This window comes from Thamnophis elegans, chromosome Z, assembly GCF_009769535.1.
Source record: "Thamnophis elegans isolate rThaEle1 chromosome Z, rThaEle1.pri, whole genome shotgun sequence".
Classification (NCBI taxonomy): Eukaryota; Metazoa; Chordata; class Lepidosauria; order Squamata; family Colubridae; genus Thamnophis; species Thamnophis elegans.
Genome location: NC_045558.1, coordinates 56,042,965 through 56,064,590, shown reverse-complemented (window position 1 = coordinate 56,064,590; position 21,626 = coordinate 56,042,965). Strand labels below are relative to the sequence as shown.

The window sequence follows — 21,626 nt, the reverse complement described above, 5'->3', positions numbered from 1 at the left end:
TGTTAACAGTAAACAACTAACAGTAAACAGCCCAATCATAGAACTACCAAGGCCATTCCCAACACTGATAGGGTGAGCCATTATAATAAATGTTGAGAGCAAACTCCCATCTCTATTAGCACTGATGATATTACCTAGTTGGGTAATGAAACAATGTCAATGCCAATAATGAATGCAAAAAACCCCAATAAGGTCAGCGAGTACTGAGAACCCCACCATTTATAAACATACTCCTTTCTGACAAAGATTACAAGGTCATGAGACAACACTATGTTATTTTCAATATGAAACAACATTTGAAAGATACCTCATTAAAGCTGTATGGACCTCTTCTCTCTTTCTCTGCATTGCCATAATACCATTCTTTTTCACTCTCTCTTTTCATATCTGGAGCTGCTTCAATAACATTGCTCTTAAAAAGAAAATTAAGTTTTGCATCATGTAACTAGAAAAATAGATTTTACATACATTTAAGAAGTAATTTATATGTACAAATGTCACTGTCTTGTTAGAAAAAGTACACATACTTGGTCTCATCAATTTTTCAAGTTATTGGACCAAAGGATGGGAATTTAACTATAAAGGGAAGGGTAGATGAACTTTAGACGACAGGTGTCTTAATTAGTAGTCAATTAGTAGTCAAACCCAAGTCTTAAAAAACACATTAAATAACTTCCCAATTTTGAACAGGCTAAGTTTCAAATTAATTCCAATGTGATAACTATTTTTGTTTTTATGAGAATCTGCACTTATTTATTTTATACAAAGCTTAAAAAAATAAAAATGCCATACTTGGAATGGTACTGTTGCCCTGCTTGTGTGAAGATGGGCCAGAGTAAGGAGATCCACAAGGATTCTGATACCATTTGAATCCATAAGCTCTTTAACATTTTTCTGTAATAGGAGTGTAAAGAATTTATAAGAATTCACATACTTTTAAAAATGATTTTTTTTCTGGTTTAATTTTTATTGTAAGACTACTAATCTTAAGGTAAGAAGAAAACACAACTTAATGTCCATTTATTTATAATCTTTCATTTTACATTGTTGATTTTATTAGTAATATTACATTTCAATAAATTATTGAATAAATAATGAACGATTGGTATTTGATTTCACCGTTAACCATTAATATATATTTTGGTAACAGCACCCCTCTTTATTTTTATTAACAATAATTTATTAGTTGAGGTTCTAAAATTCTCCTATATTAATTTTTACTTTTAAAAAATGTGATTTCCCAGAGAAATCCTAATTTTAACTATAAAGGCTATAAAATTCATTAGACGGATACATTACTAGCCCTGACATATGTCCTTACCATTATTTTATAGCAGAATTTAAAAAGTGTGAAGTGAAAATAAGTTTCTTTTAAAAACCTAGTATTTATTTAGCATACGTATAGCATTTATTTAGCAAAAAATGTGCTGAACAATTTCAATGCCTAAAATATATCAAAAAGTGGTAAAATTAAAAAAAACACCTCAGAATAAAAACAGTTCTAAGCCAGAATGAAAAGATGTGTTTACAGATCCCTTCTAAATATATTTTATACAAAACAATACAATAGCAGAGTTGGAAGGGACCTTGGAGGTCTTCTAGTCCAACACCCTGCCTAGGCAGGAAACCCTATACCGTTTCAGACAAATGGCTATCCAACATCTTAAGACTTCCAGTGTTGGGCATTCACAACTTCTGGAGGGAAGCTGTTCCACTGATTAATTGTTCTGTCAGGAAATTTCTCCTTAGTTCTAAGTTGCTTCTCTCCTTGATTAGTTTCCCACCCATTGCTTCTTGTTCTACCCTCAGGTGCCTTGGAAAATAGTTTGACTCCCTCTTCTTTGTGGCAACCCCTGAGATATTGGAACACTGCTATCATGTCTCCCCTACTCCTTCTTTCTATTAAACTAGACATACCCAGTTCCTGCAACCGTTCTTCATATGTTTTAGTCTCCAGTCCCCTAATCATCTTTGTTGCTCTTCTCTGCACTCTTTCTAGAGTCTCCACATCTTTTCTACATCGTGGTGACCAAAACTGAATGCAGTATTCCAAGTGTGGCCTTACCAAGGCATTATAAAGTGGTATTAACATTTCACATGATCTTGATTCTATCCCTCTATTTATGCAGCCTAGAACTGTGTTGGCACAGTTTTTTGGCAGCTGCTGCACACTGCTGGCTCATATTTAAATGGTTGTCCACTAGGACTCCAAGATCCCTCTCACAGTTACTACTGTTGAGCAAGGTACCACCTCAAGAGTTTGCTCCAATTCAGCTTCAGTTAGTTTCATAATACAAAACTCACAATATGAAAGACAAAATTATTATTTATGTGGAAGCTGGCTCATTAATGATCTCAGAGGAGAACTCCTGAAAGATATTTGAAATTACATTGTATGATGTAAATTGTACACAACTGTAGTAAACAATTTGAATTCAGTTTGAAATACAAGTGATAACTAAAGTACTGATTAGAGTCATGTAACATCTTAGGATGGTCTGTGTCTGAACTAAAACATGCATTTCAGATATTTTTAAAAATCTGTACATATAATTAAACAGGTCCAATGTGAGCACAAATGTGGAGGTGGATGAAAAGAAGTGATGAAAAATATATATCAATGGCTAACAAGAAGTGGTTAAGACTGGTATTCTTCCCTGCAGTGTTCTTGATATGGGTGTGGCATAACCCAGTGTTTTTCAACCTTTTTTGTGCAAAGGCACACTTTTTTCATGAAAAAAAATCACGAGGCACACCACCATTAGAAAATGTTAAAAAAATTTTAACTCTGTGCCTATATTGACTATATATAAAGTAATTTTCCCACGGCACACCTTACACTATGTCACAGCACACTAGTGTGCCACGGCACAGTGGTTGAAAAACACTGGCATAACCTACCAGTCAACCAGCTAGCCTTTTCTCTGTAGACTCCTATGATATCCTACTGTCCTGCTTCTAAATTTTTGAGGCAATAACAGAAAAAATGCATAATGTTTCAGAACTGTTGGCAGTCCTTTACATTATTACCTTGTCATTCCCTATTTGCCCAAGTATTAGTTTAACTGAAACAACCAAAATCATCCAGGCTCTGACATTATTCTGTTGAAAGAATTTGGCAAAACTTCAAAAATGTAAAGTTTGTTCCAGGTTTGAACCGAAACAATGATTATTTAGAGGACATCTGTGGTCATCTTGGTTGAAGCATTGTCGGCCAGTCTTAATTTCTGGACTGTTCAAGAGGTACCCATGGTGGACATCTTTGCAATAATCTGGTCTTGGGTTTCCAGGACATGGGGCATATGCCTCAGGAAAGGATATAATATGTTTATCTCTTGTAGTTAATAAATGAGTCCTTTTTCTATAATTATTATACTGCAGTTTATTTTTATATTTAGATAGATTGTCCAAACGAAACAAATAATGCACATAAATTTATCTCAGCTGTCATAAATTTATTAAGTGCTATGTTTTCATGATTTACAAAAAACAATATTCTCCAGAAAATTAAAAGAAAATTAGTCATGAATTCTGTTATTATCCATTCATTTATTTTATTGGAAACCAATGTTCCCTCTAATTTTTTTTCAGTGTGAGAAAAAAGTATAGTGTTTGAGCGGCATATTTTCATGCCTGAGCACCTGAATTTTTTTCACAGATGTCACCTAAGACAACAACGAAATCAGTATTATTTGAAACTCAAAGTTATGTTTATTCAAGGTACCCGCTTAATTAAAAGTGTTATATAATATCAGTATCACTTAACAACGGTCCTGCTTAGCAACCAAAATGTTGACTCAGAAACTCTGGCATTGAAGCATGCAAGTCTTAAAGCTGTCAAGTTACAAGACCTTTGCACCCCTAACCCTTTAGGAAAAAAAACCCAGGGGTCTTCAGCTTTAAGCCTTGTGGACTTCAACTCCCAGAATTCCTCCTCCAGTCATGTTGGCTCAGGAACTCTGGCATTGAAGCATGCAAGTCTTAAAGCTGTCAAGTTACAAGACCCTTGCACCCCTAACCCTTTAGAAAAAAACCCCCAGGGGTCTTCAAACCTGACAGCTTTAAGCCTTGTGGACTTCAACTCCCAGAATTCCTCCTCCAGTCATGTTGGCTCAGGAACTCTGGCATTGAAGCATGCAAGTCTTAAAGGTGTCAAGTTACAAGACCCTTGCACCCCTAACCCTTTAGGAAAAAAAAAACCAGGGGTCTTCAAACCTGACAGCTTTAAACCTTGTGGACTTCAACTCCCAGAATTCCTCCTCCAGTCATGTTGCAGCAACGTCATCTGCGTGGATCTGCTCCATCTTCGTTTTTTTTCACAGGGGGCAGGGCTGCGGCTGAAGATGCCAATGAGCCCCCGCCGCCACTAGAATAGCTGCTGCCACCTCCTCCTCCTCCTCCAACAGCACCAACATATTTGCTGCCCAGCGCTGCAGCCAAGGTGAAGCCTCCAAAGTTCCCGCAGGCGCCCCCGCCCATGGCAGAGGCAGCGGTGCCTCCCCCTCCGCTCGGAGCACCTCAGCTGGGCTCTGGGTTACCCCTGCCGCCGCCTCCACCTCCGCCGTGCTTTTGAGAAGCCATGAGGCCTTTTTTCCTGCTCCCGCCCCCTCCGCCGCCTTCCTACTAGCTCCTGCGGCCAAATGGCTCCTCAAAAGCACGGAGGAGGAGGAAGGGGGAGAGATAACGCGGGGGCCAGCTCAGGTGCTCTGCGTGGAGGGAGAGGCACCACTGCCACGGGCGGGGGTGCTGACAGAAGCTTTGGCGGCTTCATCTCAGCTGCAGCGTTGGTGGCAAATCCGGCAGTGCTGTTGGAGGAGGAGGAGGCGGCAGCAGATATTCCCCTCAGCTTCCGGAGCCTGTGATAGAAATCACTGCACGCAGTTAGAAACGGCTGCGCGGTGTTTTCTTGCCACGTGCGCGGCCGCACACCTTAGAGGGAACAGTGTTGGAAACTATGGCTGGAAAGGTGAAAATGTTAAGAAGAGTAACTTTATAAGATGAATAGTACATCTATTAAATAAGTTCCTCATTTCTAGCATGCATTTCATGTTTAAATTGAAAAACAGAACACTGTATATGACTTTAAAGGAAAATGAACAATTTATAAACCTACAAATATTCAGCTCCTAAATTTTATTTTAATTCTGAAAGCATAACCCGACTTTTTCTTTATCATCGTTGAATCATATATACAGCTGGTCCGTGCTTAGCAATAAATGATGTATCAACTGTTCAAAGTTACAATGGCACTTAACAAAAAGACTTATGACCAGTCCTCAAACGTGGGCCATCACAGCATTCTCATGGCTGTGCAGTCAAAATTCAAGTGCTTGGCAAGTGATGTGCTATTATGATGGCCAAAGTGTCCCGCCGTCATGTAATCATCATTTGTGAACTTCCCTACTGGCTTTTAACAAATAGAAAAGCTGGCAGAAAGTCACAAGTGTGATTATATGATGTTGCGCTTAATGGCCTCAAATGATTTACTAACAGCTGCAATTAGAAGTTCTGCTGTTAAGTGAGCAAGGTCACATGATTGTTCTCTTTATAGCTATGTCACTTAGCAGTGGAGTTACTGGTCCCAATTATGGTGTCAGGACTGAAAGCCATATTTTCCTTTTTGGACGTTATGCCTGCCACGCTTTATATTATTCTATTATGCATTTTCTATTGTGGGAAAATGCGAGGGGGGATTATATGGAGTAGGATGATATGTAACCATAACAAAATTCTTTCTAGGAAGTCAAGGTCATCCTTTGTCTCTATACCTGGCCGGAACTGAGTGGGTGGAAGTTTCCAGCGGGGCAGGGGAAGATTGGACCATGTGATGAACATGTGGGTGTAGGGGCAAGATCTTCAACTTTCAACTGGGTAGGAAAACCTGGAATCTTTGTTCCAACATGGCTCTCTTAATAAATTGGAACTTTGAGGAATCTTGTCAGCCTCTGCTTTGCTGCTTCTTCGGCTGCCATTGAAACGGGGAGGGAGGGCATGGTATTTGGGAGGGGACTGATTGTTGTGCTGGAGGAAGATTCTGGAGTTTCTACTGCCTGTCTTACTGCGCATGCGGAGGTGGTTTCCCGCCAAGGCCAATGGCAGCGACATTCCATCTTGGTGATGCCTTTCAAAGTTATCTCGCACCTGAAACTTGGGAGAATTATGATTGGACTGTGCATGGGATGCAAGGGGTGGGGAATGGGTTATTCTATATATCATTTGCTTTTGCGCCTAAATAATCAGACTTCGCTTTGCTACGCTTCTGTTCATTTATAATTAGTAAAAGTACACTTGATTTCTATCAATGGAGTCTTGTGGTTTTCTTTCCTGATTATCCAATGAAGAGGTGCTGACAAATCCTTTGCCTCAGACTCTGACTTACTTTTGGATGCTATTTGGAACCCTGACATATAGTTGTTAACTGAGATCTATCTATATTATCTTACATTTCAGCCAAAAGATTATTAATTGAATAAATGTATTTTGCGACACTAGGTTGATCCTGAATAGCGCAATACATTCTTATGACCCTAACTCATTTGCATTGTATTTATCAAAAGAAAACTATTTTTAAAGGTGAAGATAAAGGTTTCCTTTGTCTTATTGAGCCTGACTCCAGGGGTGGTGCTCATCGCCATTTCTTAGCTAAGGAAGCCAGTGTTGTCTGAAGACCCTTCTATGATCATGCAACCAGGATTCCACCAAAGTAGTACTTATTTATCTACTTGTATTTGCATGCTTTTGAACTGCTAAGTTAGCAGGTGTTGGAGCAAGTAATGAGAGATCATCCTTTTGTTTGGTGCTTGGATTTCAAACCTGGGCTTTCAGCTATCCAGCTGACAAGCTCAGCATCACAAATAACACTACTCATAATGTAGCCAAAATAGTTTGTCTCAAATACTCCTTAAACAAACATTAAGATGAAATTAATCCACTCACTGTAAAATAATTCTATCAAATGGTTGCCTTGTTACAAAACATACAAATAAAGCTTACATATTATATGATATAAAATAATATCATCATTGATACAATTATATGTTTTCCATTATTTTATATTTATAATAAAAAAGGCTGTGGTTTATAGGCAGATCTGTACATGGTTAGCACTTTCAATGCAAATTGTTTGAATTCTTGCTCACCTTGTTAAGAATCAGTTTGTTAAGGAATATTATCAGCCGGTCCCGTTCCAGTCTGTCAGTGCACTATAAAAAATATATGGCTTGTTTTTTTAACAGAAAAAGCATGAAAATGTGTGATTAAATGCTATCTCAATTTCCTTTAATGCAGGGGTGTCAAACTTAATTTCATTGAGGGCTGCATCAGCCTGGGGTTGACCTTAGGGGTGTGGCTGACTGGGTGAGCATGGCCAGTTTCACGCCACTCCCCATACTGCTGGCACAATTTTTCCTCTTTAAACTGGGTAGACCAGGACAGCACTGCAGGCCAGATCTGACCACAACGTGGGCTGGGTCCAGCCTGCAGACCTTGAGTTTGACACCTCTGCTTTAATGCATCATTAGCAACACACTTAAATATCATTATCTTGCAATCTCCAAAGACTGAAAATAATGAAAATACTATGACTTTTGGAAATAACAGCTATGTTTCTACAATAATCACAATAAGGCAAGTCATCAACCCAATTAAAGCTTCTAATCAATGGTTAAAGCAAAACTCAATATCACTCTAGTTAAAGCAAAAATCATTTCCTGGAAAACACATAGATCTGCTTATTTCCTCTGGTACATACCTAGTATCCCATGAATTCTTTTTCCTAGAGAGCATGTGCAAAGTTTCACAGTATGGCCACTAACCAGCTAGAGTCTCATTGTTCTAGCAGTCAGTCAATAGAGTGGTTTGGCCATTCCAGGCAATATATGGGAGGTATGCTACCAAGTCTTTGGAACAAATTGTCATGGGAGGGATTTTTCAACTGTTTTTCTTCCCATTCATTTGTTTATTTGAAGGAGAATGCAGTATAGGTAAACCGATTATATTTAGGATTTCTTATAGCACAACTGACTGCAAGGAATCAATTAACTCTATGCATGACCGTTTAAGATAAAATGAATGTTAATCAATTTAGTCTAGTGACACTTCTTTGGTAAATCCCACAATTCATAAATCTTACTAATCCAAATAAGGTTGTGGGAACAGGGATGCTGAATAATGACAAAGCACAAATATAGAGTTCCACAGAACCCTAACTATTAAAACAAGCAAATTCAAATGACAATGACAGTTCTTACTACATACATATGTCTCTTTGCCTGCCTGCATGTGTCACATGTCATCCAAAAATGTGATGGATGCCCCAAAACTAGATAGTGTTGAAGTTTCATAAAATATCTTTTAAGGGAGGGATTCAGAACAATGTTATTATGATTATGGCAAAATCTACAAAATGTATCTTCTGACTTGGCTTTATTGACTATAATTCATGATTATCTAACATATTTTAATGCCTTTGAAAACAGGAACAGATACTATAAAAACATCAGTTCTAGTAATGTCTATGCTAGAGGAATTTAGTAAATAATATTGATTTATATTCTCATGAAAAATATTCAAAGACAAATCTTAGCTGCTTGCTAGCCAAATTTGGAGAGAGACATTAATAAATTACATTTACTACCTACTTTTTAAAATTGTGCAATAATTTAGAAAATACTTACTCTTTCCAACATCCCTACAATGTATTTAGTATCACCAAATGGACCTATCTCCTCATAGCATCTACCATATACAATAGCCAGGGCTTGTAAGCAGAGACATTTCATATTTATTTTAGGAGTGAGCAGAAAACGATGATACAACTCATTGAAAAATTCATACCTGTCAAAAAGGATAAAGAATGGTTCAAGACTTAGTCTTTACATCTTAAAAGCAACTCTTAGTGTTAAGAAAATAACAACTTACGATTTTTTTATTGCTTCACTTTCCTCACTCTCATCTTCTTCTAAAAGCAATCTCAAATAATAATCCCCTATTTTAATTTCTTCTGACAGGCATTCATATTTCACCTTTTACAAAGAGAAAGTAGAGAAGGTTCTAATACAATGTCTATGGATGAGACATGAAACTAATATAAAATCTCAGAATTTTTTTGTACAAAATTGAGGTTATTTGTAAGAAATATTCTCATATGTATGTATAAAAATATGCCAACCATAAGTAAAGATGAGAGTTCTAATTTATCAGATATGCTCCTATGTCTTTTTTTTAAAAAGTGCACTTTCCATGACTTTCTTTAAACTATACCACAGGGTACTCTGATCTCAAGAGGCAGACAATTTCTAATTAAGTGAGGAAGCAACAGAGAAGCTTTACTTTTTGGACCCTGTATATGATATCCCTTATGAATCATAATCATAGTGTATCAGCAGAAGCCACTGGACAATTCCATGGATAACCAGGACTGGAGGCATATGGGGCTTAACTTGATAGGCTAAATTTTCTTACTTTTATTTCTATTTATAATACTCCCAATGATTATAATTCAAATAGGAATTCTTTTTAAATATAAAGAGCTCTGATTTGTATCTATGTAAATTTTAATCAGAATTTTATGTACTAATAGTTTAGAAATGGCAAGATTTTTAGATTCAAAATAATCTAAGTTTCTAATTTCATGGGATAAATATCAGATGAAGACATACTTCAAATTCATGGTGATTCCAGGATATGACATTGGTGCTGCCAAGTTCTCTGTCAATCTGAAATGCCCGCATTTCAGTCTCTAAGGAATCTCTTAATTCTTCCCTTGTTTTGAAATTCCAGATCAAATTGGATCTAGCGTGATCTTGGAGAAATCTATACAAACAGTGTAAGAAACAGATTTAAAATGATAATTTTTAAAAATGATAAAGAGGCACAACATTTCTTTCTGAATTTACCGGTAATAAAAGAGATCCCAGTTGCCTTGTATTTTTATCCTTTGCCTTCGTTTTCTCAGTATTACTGGCTTCTGATTGAGGTTCTACAAAATAAAGAATCAAATTATGTCCAGAAAATAACTGAACATACAGTGAAATGTGTTCATTCATTTCATGGAAATATAAAGCTTTTCTTTTTTGAAAAGTAGAAGCTTTCTCAAAAATAGGTACCTTTCCCCCCATCTAAAGCAGTAAGGAGGGATAGGCCATCATATCAATATGGATTTTATAAAAGTTAAGAAACGAGGCAAATATGGCCTCAATTATTTCTGTTTTGCACTACACAGCCTTGATTTACAACCTGTTTGTTTAATGATAGTTTAAACCAACAATGGCCTTAGCAAAAGTGATATCTTTGAAGTTACGCTTGTCACACACTCTCCAGTCATGTGATCACAATTCAGATGTTTATCCCAAAGATGCTTTTTCAGAAGGCAACTGTACTTTCTTGTTTTGTGTTTTGAAGACTTTCGCTTCTCATCCATGAAGCTTCTTCAGCTCTGACAGGACAGTAGGGAATGGAAGGATTTATATACCTTGCAGGAAGCTGGTAATCTACATCCTTTTAGAGGGTTGTTGAACCACTTGAAGGTTTATCTGTGTCTTTAGGATCACCTGAGTAGTCTGCAATCCAAGAAGCTTCTTCAGCTTCTATAGATGAAAAGTGAAATGTCTTCAAAAGAAAAAGCAAAAAGTCCAGTTGCCTCCTGAAAAAGCACTTTTGAGACAACCATGACCTGAATGACTGAGAATCTCTACAGACTTTTAGCTATACAGTTTGGGATGAACAACCCTTGAATGATTACAGACTACAAGAACCAGGAGCACTACCCAAGTGACCCTGAAGACATAGATAAACTTCCAAGTGCTTCAACTACCCTCTAAAAGGATGCAAATGACCAGTTGTCTGAAAGGAATATAAATCCTTCCATTCCTCATTGTCCTGTCAGAGCTGAAGAAACTTCTTGGATGAGAAGCAAAACGTCTTCAAAATAAAAAACAAGAAAGCCCAGTTGCCTCTTGAAAAAGCACCTTTGGGACAACCATGATCTGGATGACTGAGAATCTCTACAGACTTTTAGCAATTCAGATGCTTGGAAACCAGATCCCATTAACAATGGTTGTAATATCTGGCAGTCATGTGATCACAATCTGTAACCTTCCCAGCTACCTTCTGACAAGCAACATCAATTGAGGAAACCAGGTTCATTTACAACTGTTTGATTCACTTAATGAGTCCATGCTTCACTTAACAACCACAGTTATTTGCTTAATGGCCAAAGTAAAAATGGTTGCAAAATTGGGTATGATCATGTGATTTGCTTTATGATCACATCAACTTACAAAGGAAGCTCTCATCCCAGTTGTAGTCCTGTACCTGTAGCTTCTTTTTCATTTTTATAAAAACTTAACAATTCACTGCAAAGTATGGTATAAAACCACTTAACTATGTTATTATATGATATGTGAGAAAGCTACTTCTTTACAATGTTTATGAAAATAACTTGAAATATAAGGCAATCAATTTGGAGAAAAATACCAAAATAGAAATGTTAGCAATGAAAACTTCTATATTTTTATAGAGCTGAAACATCAATAATAAGCCAAACTTAACCAAGCAATAGTTTTAATCAATTTTATACAATACACTAAGCTAATTCAAGGTACTTTGCAGAAAAGAATAAAGACTCACCATATTGTTTCTATCCTAGTTGTATTTGGGAAATAAAGAAAAACAAAATTTATGTTTAACAGAAATGCCTCTCAAAGGTTTTAATATTTTAGAACAACCTCCTACAAATAAGGTATTTGTATATAATAGCACTATGGGCTGAGAACCTTAGATCACACCCCCAACTTCTACTAACCATACTGCTGGTGGGAGGGGATGTTCAAGTAATAGAAAATATTAACGTTGGAAACTGTGATGTCATTTAATGACAAAAAAGATCCTAGAACTTTATATGTGGCCACAATTGAAATTACATAATATATGTTACTCATATTTGTAATTTCATAAATTGATATATCTAGTACTCTGAACCGAATGGATAATAAGTACTTACAATGCTTCTATTTATTTCTATTATGTCAACATCAAACATCAGATATTCAGTACACTAGTCCATACTGAAGTTAGTTTGTTTTGGATTAGCACCTTGTACAACTTCCTCTTCAGAAAAAAACTATGGTTTACTTAAGACTATTCAGCCAAACATGAATCACATTATGGATAAGAACAGAGTGTAAATCAGATCACAACCATGTAACATAAAAAGTCATAAACAATTATATTCAGTAAAAAGGTACATAAATATATAAGTAAGCAGAAGAATGGAAGGAAAGCAAATTCTAAGACAAATTTGTCAGAGATATTTTCATACATCTAAATATATTAACTACTCAAATTATACAGGTGTTCCCTTAAACTTATATTTCACCTTTATAAACAACAGTTATCTTAAATACCAATTTCCCAAATATTAGGCTTGATTAGGCATCATCTTTAATAGAAAAATACTATCTTCAATTTTTCTGTAGATAAGAATATATTGATAATACATTCAAAATGAACACAACCAAGCACATCTAGACAAACAACTGAAACGGAAAGAAATCACATTAACATGAACACAAAATAATAGTATTATACCTCTTTTTGTGCTATTCCCATTTTGTCTCGCCAGTGCATCAAAACCAAATCCACCTTCTCTTTAGCAAATTTTTCAACCCCTTTAGCAGCTTTTCCTGCAAGTCGTTGCCATTCTGGCACTTTATTAAACTTCCCATACTGATCCTATAGAGAAAGTTCATCAATCACCAAAATTAATTTATAGAAATCAATTATCCACAGAAATAATGAAAATTGAACTAAATCATTTTTACCTTCACTTAAAGCCATGATATTTTAAATCAGGTATACAGTAAAACAATTCAAGAGGAAAATTTCATACTTACATTTGCAATTTTTAAGTTATCCCTAATATGCATCCGGTCCCAGTCCTTTTCTGGAACAGGGTCATTACTGTCCAAGTAAGCAAGTAAACCTGATGGCTAAAGCCACATACATATAAATGATGAACAAAAAGCACATATGCAATTACATTACTTATCAAAACTTATAATTAATTCAAGATTTGTTATAATTTTCTACAAATGTAAGCATCAATTACTATTTGATACCCATAATATACATCTTTATTTTATTCAACTGTTATTTTTAATCAGATGTTTTAGTGCCATTTTATTAAGTTATCTCATTTTCTATACATCACAGAGCCATCATTATCACAAAATGTTTCTCCATAGGTAGGGATTTTCATGTGTATATATCTTACATTCTCTAAAAACATTTCAACATTATCAATATTCATATGATCTGCTGTTGCTGGGGCGATTTTATTTTATTATATTAATTTATTTGATCCCTTTTCATTTTGTTGTTTTAAATTATATTTTATATTCTGTAAGCCGCCTTGAGTCGCTATGTACAAGTAGATGGCAACATAAATGCAACAAATTAAATAAATAAATAAAGCTACTAGAAATGGTCAAGAATAAAAAAGCTATATGGGGCTTAGTTATGCCTAATTATTCCTTGGTTACGCTAACATTTTTTTGCTTTTGTTTTTTAAAATCCCACCTATGAGAATTCTCAGTGGGCAAATAGTAGGGGCATAGATCTCATGTTTGAGAAATAAATTCTAGGAGCTTCCGGTGGGCGGGGCCTGACGGAGGGTTGTTATCTCTAACAGCTCTGGAATCTTGGCATCGTTAATCTGTCTAAACAGCAATCTATCAAGCTGTTTAACAGTTTATCTATCCTCCCTTTGGGCTTAGAAGAGAGAGATGAGCAGCTATGCATCGGAAGTTTTCCAACTAGTTCTTTCAGCATAAATGCTGGGAGGAGGAGGGGAAAGCACCGGCGGTTGCGTGGCAGCTCCGTGCCAGGATTTATTCTGCCTTTTGTTGCAGAACGAAGGGTTTCACTCATCCTCAGCACAATGATTTGTTATGGATCTCAAGCCGAGCTGAACCAATACTTGTGAACTTCTTAATTGTATGTATAAATCCTTAGCTCCATTGTAAAGAATTCCTTCTGCTGATTACTTACTGAAAGCTCTATAAATATGGCGCCGAGCTGTGTAAGAGGGGCGTGCATCGGGTAGAGCTTTTGCGAAGCCTAAAAGTGATTTACTATCAAGAAGAGATTTATTATCAAAACAAATAGCAATTGCTGTATAATTGGACTGCCTGGACTTTTTAACTGACTAAAGAAGATTAAGTTTGAGATGGCTTCTAAGCAAAAATTCCCCCCCTCCTCCCCCCGCATTGAAAAGTGCCGGAAATTTACCAGCCCCTTCTGCTAAAATACAATCATCATTCCCTTCTACATCTGCAGGCGACCCCCTGACAAGGGAAATTCTGCAGAAGGAATTAATCGATGCGTTAAAAAATCATGCTGTTACAATAGAAATAAAATTTAAGGAAGAGATAACTGCTTCTAACAAACAGATGTCTGAAAAACTCATGACATGTAACCAAATGATTAGAGGGGACTTGGTGACGGCTTTGAATTTAATAGTTGGTTATGTACAGGCCCTTGAAGAAAAGTTAGAAGAACTTAGTGGCGCTAATACGAACTTGGCAACGAAAATGGAAGCGGTCCAGCAAAAGGTTAGTGATGCAGACAATGAAATCATAATGCTACAATATAGGCAAATGGAATTGGCTTTAAGGATAAGGGGCCTCCCTGAAAATACACAAGAGAACCAGAAACAGACTCTCTCTGAAGCCTTCGACCTGATGGCGGGAAGGTCAGGAGGGAATCTTGACTGGCAAGTCAAAAAGGTTTATTGCGTTAACTCCTCGCTGGCAAAACAAAAACAATTACCAAGAGATATAATGGTCTACTTCGCTACTAGAGATGTGAGAAATATGATATTACAGGAATCCTACAAAAATAAGCTTCAAATCTGTGGTCGGGAGGTGACTGTCTTGAAGGAGATACCACCTAAAATGCTGAGATCTAGGAAAGATTATGCCTTTCTAGTGGAAGAGCTCAAAAATAACCAGATACAGTTTGGATGGGACGCACCAACTGGCATCGCATTCAGCTATCTTGGAAAAAGGCATCGTCTCAATACAGTATGGAAAGCTCAAGATTTCTACACCAACATACTGAAGGACGGACAACCCTCTTCCTCTAGATCTAGACAAAGAGAACAAGAAGGATATGATGGAAAGCAAGCCACTCAAGTTTTAACAAGGGGGGGGTCAACTTGTTCTTTCAGAGGTACAAGAAGCTGAAGAACAAAGACAAGACCGCGTGGTTACCAGACGAATGGAACAGGAATTAAGAAAGCAACGTATACAAGCCACCATTCAGGAGCATACAGGTGTTACATCAGAAACAGTGGGAGGAGCTAGGCCAAAGGTTAAATATCAAGAGATTCAGATGGCTATTAAAAAGTTTCAGGGTGCTAATGATGGTAACTAAATCTCTAATATGAAATGTTAAGCGAATGGATTAATTTAGCAGGAAATGGAGTGCTCAGTATTGAAGGGTTTGATCTGGTATATGGCTGCTTGTTTGCTGTATAATAAAGAGGTGGTTGAGAACTTTAAAGGTCATGCTCTGGGGAATGCCTTGCTACGGGTTGGGAAAAAAACACTAATATTAATTACATGGTAGATTTATAAAAAGGTTAAGGTATTCTGGATAAAAATATGATGGATTATGTAAAATGCTCTCTCTCTCTCAAAAAAAAAAACCCCCACCTATTCTCTGTTATGTATAATCACTGACTGTACAGCAGTAGAGATTAACCTGACTTTACATTTGATAACTGCAGCTAGATTGTTGGTGGCACAATACTGGAAGAAGGAAGATTTGTTCATTATCTAGGAATGGATATTGAATATCACAAATTTAGCAGAGATGGCTAAAATAATTGCATATCTCAAGGATAATTCAAATGAGAGATATAAACGAGACTGGGAAAAATAGATTGACTATATTCAAAATAAATATGGGTCTAGGAAATTTCAGATAGTTTATGACTAAGATCAGAAACCACACAAATTGTTTATAGTTAGTCTAGCAAGGAGGAGCTAAGATCAATTCAAAGATGTTATTAACTTTCTACGTTTTCTCTTAAGTATATCTTAAACTGTTTTTGTTAAAGATTTATACCTTGTATTGGTTCTGGGAAGTCAGGGTGGGGGAATGTTGGGGGGAGGGGGGGAGGGAGTAGAGTTTACTAAGTTGGAGGAGGATGTTGGATGATTGTACATGTATACTGCTATTTTTTTATGTATATTGAAATGGAATTATAAATACCATCAACACAAAAGGGATTTTGCTCAGATGCTGAAACACACCAAGTGAATTAGAGGAAGAGTGGGAAGTAGAGGAGAGAAGAAAGATAGGAAGAGAGGGATAGGAGAGAGGGTGAAGGGGGAAAATGAGGTGTATAAGGAGGAGTGGCAAGGGAAGAGAGGAGAAGGAGAAAGGAAGGGGTAGTAGAGTAGAAAATGATGGAGGGAAGACAGGATGTAGAAGAGTCAGACGTAGAGAAGATAGGAAGAGAGGGATAGGAGAGAGGGTGAAGATGAGGTGTATAAGGAGGAATGGTAAGGGGAGAGAGTAGAAGGAGAAAGGAAGGGGAAGTAGAATAGTATGGAAGCGGAAATACACCAATGAGAGGAAGAGTGGGAAGCAGAAGGGAGAAGAAAGGTGGGAAGAGAGGGATAGGAGAGAGGGTAAGGGGGGAAGATGAGGAGGATGAGGATAAGGAGGAGTGGAATGTAGAGAGAGGAGAAGGAGAAAGGAAGGGGAAGTGGAGTAGGAAAGGAAGATGGAGGGAAGATAGGAAGTAAGAGAGAGGTAGAAGAAAGAGGTGTATGGAGAGTAGAAGAGCTAATAAGGGGTGTTAATCTTTTTGGGGCATTGAGGACAAGAGGAACTGATGTAATTGATGTGAACATTTAATAATACAATATGATGTTGGCTATGTAAAAGTATACATGTGATTATGTGACATGAAAATGGAAAAAAATAAAAAAATAAAAACTTCAACTTGAAGAAATAAATTCTAAAATGCTTTGAACATAATATTACTATAATTGAGTGATGGAAAAAGCTCTGCTACTAAATCCACGTTCATAGTACAATTCAGAGGCATCTTTCATACTGAAAACTATTTCCAGCTGTTTAACATGATTTTGCTGAAACATGGAAAAGCTTCTGTTAGTACAATGACTTGCTATTTGAAAATCTACAGTTATAGTACTGAAGTGTTTGTTCATATGTAAGAGATCTTCTAGACCGGGTGTCAGCAACCTGCATTTACAGAAATGCATGCGGGTCTTTCATCCCTCTGCTGTGGCTCCCTGTCATGGCAGAGGGATGAAAGAGCTGTCACACTGTCGCAGCAGTGGTGATGGCCAGAACCTTAGTACAGGTACTAAGCATCCCTAAGCTTGCCGAAACATCATTCCACCTTCATCGTGGTAATTTGCTGTTGCTGCTTCCATGGTCTGCCCGCTACTCTTGCAGCACCTTGCACAGCACAGTGAAATTTAGCACGCTTCACAATTGGGGAGTTGGGGCCCCATCTTCCTGGAGCCCATTACGACACGGAGCCACAACGCGATTCTGCATCATTGTGAGTCACTCTTGCCTCCCGGATGTCAGTTGCTTTTCCTGCAAACCTGCCAGTATTGTGCTGTCCCACCTCCTCACCGACCAGCTGGTCTTTAGCTCTCCGATAACCAGTTAATCGTCAGTGCACTGTTCCTGGACTCATCGGTGTCCGGATATCAGATTCCCACCACCCAGCACCAGTTCAGAGATAGACAGAGGGAGATAGAGACGGAAGGGAGGAAAGAGAGGGAGACACAAAAGAGAGAGAGAGAGAGAGAGAGAGAGAGAGGGAGAGAGAGAGAGAGAGAGAGAGTCATGTGACTGGATGGGAGTGAGTGATGTCGAGTTGGCCATGTGCACCGAGGTTTTGTGGCTCCCAGTGTTTTCTTTTCTGTGGAAAACTGGTCCAAATGGCTTTTTGAATGTTTAAGATTACATACCCGTTCTAGGCCTTAGCTAAAATTTACCAATCTAAAAATTTGTAACAAATGTTTCTACTAGAATACTTTCATAAAGTTATTTAAAATGTCTATTGCTGAGAAACAGCTGAAGTGTCATAAATAAAAAAGCTTTCTCGAGAAACATTTTCACTTACCAAGATACGCTTCAGTAAGTTCAAAGCAGTTGTATTTTCAGCTGTCCAAAGACCCACTAGATGTCTACTCAGTTGCCTAAGAATTAAAGTGGAAAAAACATTTTATTAGAAAAAAATGAAGTTCGAAGACAACAGTCTTCCAACAGTACTATTACTCAGTAACTATTCAGAATCTTCAATTATCTTCCAAATTAAAACTGCTGTGTAATCTACCTAATTCTAAAGCCTTGTGATTCAGTAAACATTGTATTTTTAAAAAACCAAATCAATGTTAAAAGGCAACTTACTACCATTACACATTACACCAACTTTCAATCTACCAACTTCCAAAATGATGTGTCTAGTGTTTTACTAGAAATAAAAGTAGGACAGATGTTTGGCAGGATGCTTATGTCCCCAGCTTAAAAGAATGCAGCTTCTATGAATTCTGTATGTACATTAAATTGTAGTTGTAGTAGAAATTGTTTAATTTAATAAGATGATACTACTGATAGTGATATCAACGTAAAGGAAGAACAACCCCAAGCCAAAAAGAAAGAAAGATAGATCACTGTGGGAAATGACTACCAAAGGCAAGCACCAACTGAAAAACAATCCAGACAGTATAGGTGGTCTTCAATTTACAACCATTCATTTTGTGATCTTTAGAAGTTACAATGATGCTGAAAAAGTGTGACCATTTTTCATCCTTGCAACCATTGCAGAATCCCCATGGCCACATGATCAAAATGCAAACATTTGGCAACTGGCATGTATTTATGACAGGATCATGTGATCATCTTTTACAACAATCTTATAAGCAAAGTCAATGGTGAACCCAGATTCATTTAATCACAGTATTATTAACTTAAATGCAGTGATTTCCTTAACCATGGCAAAAAAGATAAAATGGGGAAAAATTCACTTAATATCTTGTTTAACAACATAAATTTTGGGCTCAATTGTGTTTGCAAGTCAAGGACTGTATTCAATACTGTAGTAGAAATAATTATAATCATTTAATGTAATGATTAAACTGCTAAAACTGGGAGAGTATAAATACTAATCCTCTCTCAAATTCAGAAACTGGCTGGGTGATATTGCTCACTCTCAATCCAAGCTACATGATACGTTGTTTCTGTGGAGAATATAGGAAGCATTATAGATACTGTCTTGAGTTGTATAAAATAAAGGTGAGGTATAAATCTAACAAACAACTGGGAAGAGACAGCAAAGTATTGAATGTATATTCTTTCAGCATATAATTCTTCTGCAGCAATCAGTTTCAGTATAAAAGACAAAGATCACTGCACCAAAGTCCTTAGAGCTGTGACGGCGAACCTATGGCACATGTGTCACAGGTGGCATGAAGAGCCATTTCTTAGGGCACGTGAAGTGTTGCCCTGTCAGCTCCAGCATGTGTGCAAGTGCTGGCCAGCTAATTTCAGCGTTCATTTTTGGTCGTTTTTCACCCTCTGGAGGCTTTCCTAAAACTGACTTCCGGTTTGTTCATTGGGCTATTTTTCTCTTGTTGGAGGATGAAAAACGGCCCAACACGCAAATCGGAAAACGGCCCAGATGGCCTTTGGGTGGGGTGGGGCAGGGAAGGCCGTTTTTGCCCTCCTCAGGCTCCTAGAAATCCTCTGGAGCATGGGGAGGGTGAAAAATGGGTCCACCGTGCCATTGCGAGCCAAAAGAGGGAGGTGGGGGTGGTTGGTGGTATCATGTGCGCACGTGCAGGGGAAGGGCACATATAATTATGGCTGTGGGGGGCACGCATGTACATGACCCCCCCTGCGCTCCCCACACTTTTGGCACACGATGGCAAAAAGATTAGCCATTACTGTCTTAGAGCATTTAAACAAGTAATTTAAGTCTGGACTCACCTATTGGTACGCATCCTTTGATCTGTGCTTATAGTAAACATAGCGGTATGCAAGTGGCGAGGTAAGGCACCTTCACTGAGAGCAAGTTCTTGCATTTTAGTTGCTATTTCTTTATCTCCCTCCTTTGGAAAAAATGGAATAAAATTTAAAAAACAATTATTTTGCAGTTTTTAGAACTAGAAGTAACTACCTGCACATATAACACTGTTAATATTAAAAGCTAATTGGTCATATCAATACTTTTGATATTATTTCTGCTGTGACAAGAAGCATTTGAAGCAAATCTGAATGTAATTGGTATAATTATTTCATCTTTAAAAATATAAAAGAAGCCTTGGAAAAAGGAATATTTTATCATCGTATAGAATTTTACAAAATAATTCAAGATGTTTCCTGGAATATATTAAGACCATAAAAGGTAATGTTATTTGTTGCAATGCCTAATTGATTCCATTAATATTGTGTATTTATATTTTCACAAATATTGCCATATAAAGGTTTTAACAGCTGAAATTTACCTGTAGTCAAAAACTTCCCCTTATAAGAAAAAATAGCAATATAAAGAATTATAATTATCATGGAAGAAAATATTCCAGAAAATTCATCATATTTCTTCATATATTTATTTTATACAAGTTGTTTACCACTCAAATGTACCGTTTTTTAGATAAAACTTTTAAACAAGCCTTACTTCTATTATTGCCTTCATAACCAGTCCAGCTCCTTTCACAATGGCCATGGAAGGATGCTGTGAAAATAATGCATAAGACAGCAATATAGCGGAGATATAATGAATTGCTAAATCTAAAACTATGAGGGGTGTGTGTGTGAGACTGTCATTAAGTGATAAACAGTTTTATAAGACTGCAATTGAGAGTCTTCAAGTTCTATAACAGATTAGCTATATTTATCACCTATTTAATTTAGATTCCAAGGGCTTAACAATCTCAGTGTGAGAAAAATGGCACAATCATATTATGGTAGTTGTTCTTATAACCTGTTACCTTCTTCAGACTTGATTGTTGATGGGAAAAGTGGTATTATTTATTTATAAAACTATTTGAGTTGCCTGTTCTTATAAACCTGGACAGGATGGACTGCTTTAAATAATGAGAAATTATTTTTCTATGTTTAACATGAAATATTTACAAGGATAATTTGAGTCATAGAATAAAGAATAGATTTACTTGTGTCAATTTTAAATTATTTCATAGCAAATTGGGATGGGGGGATTGAAATCCATTAAAAAACAGAAATTGTGGATCCACATAGGAGATGGATATAAGAATGATCAATGCTGGAAAGAGAAATCTACCCGATTTTCAGCAACAAATCAGATTTTTATATTTTCTTAAAAATATAGTGCAAATATATGTAAGTTATACATTCCATTTACAATATTATTATCCCTCTTTATAATATTCATTCTGAAGCATTAATTACTTAATTTATAAGGTTGTCAATCTCACCAGGTGATTCTGGTCAGAGAACAAAGTTTTAAAATTAGAAATAATTAAAATAACCAAACATTAAAGTACATCACAGCCAAAAATTAACTGCAAAACATATCTCTTACACACTTG

General features: G+C 36.8%; 1 protein-coding gene across 3 annotated transcripts in view; it reads right to left on the bottom strand.

The window, feature by feature from the left end:
- DNAJC13 (DnaJ heat shock protein family (Hsp40) member C13) overlaps positions 1-21,626 on the bottom strand; it is a 127,523-nt gene that overhangs the window by 66,794 nt on the left and 39,103 nt on the right. For 2 of the 3 annotated variants that reach the window (XM_032238262.1, XM_032238264.1), the window contains 13 exons: positions 20,735-20,791; positions 20,044-20,165; positions 18,179-18,254; positions 12,894-12,989; positions 12,589-12,732; positions 11,629-11,643; positions 9,897-9,979; positions 9,660-9,813; positions 8,920-9,023; positions 8,676-8,835; positions 7,140-7,202; positions 793-894; positions 308-412 (listed from right to left, as the gene is read on the bottom strand). In XM_032238262.1, the coding sequence (XP_032094153.1) occupies positions 308-412; positions 793-894; positions 7,140-7,202; positions 8,676-8,835; positions 8,920-9,023; positions 9,660-9,813; positions 9,897-9,979; positions 11,629-11,643; positions 12,589-12,732; positions 12,894-12,989; positions 18,179-18,254; positions 20,044-20,165; positions 20,735-20,791 (1,281 nt within the window). The remainder of the gene's footprint in view (positions 1-307; positions 413-792; positions 895-7,139; positions 7,203-8,675; positions 8,836-8,919; positions 9,024-9,659; positions 9,814-9,896; positions 9,980-11,628; positions 11,644-12,588; positions 12,733-12,893; positions 12,990-18,178; positions 18,255-20,043; positions 20,166-20,734; positions 20,792-21,626) is intronic. The other variant, XM_032238263.1, reaches the window with a different exon arrangement.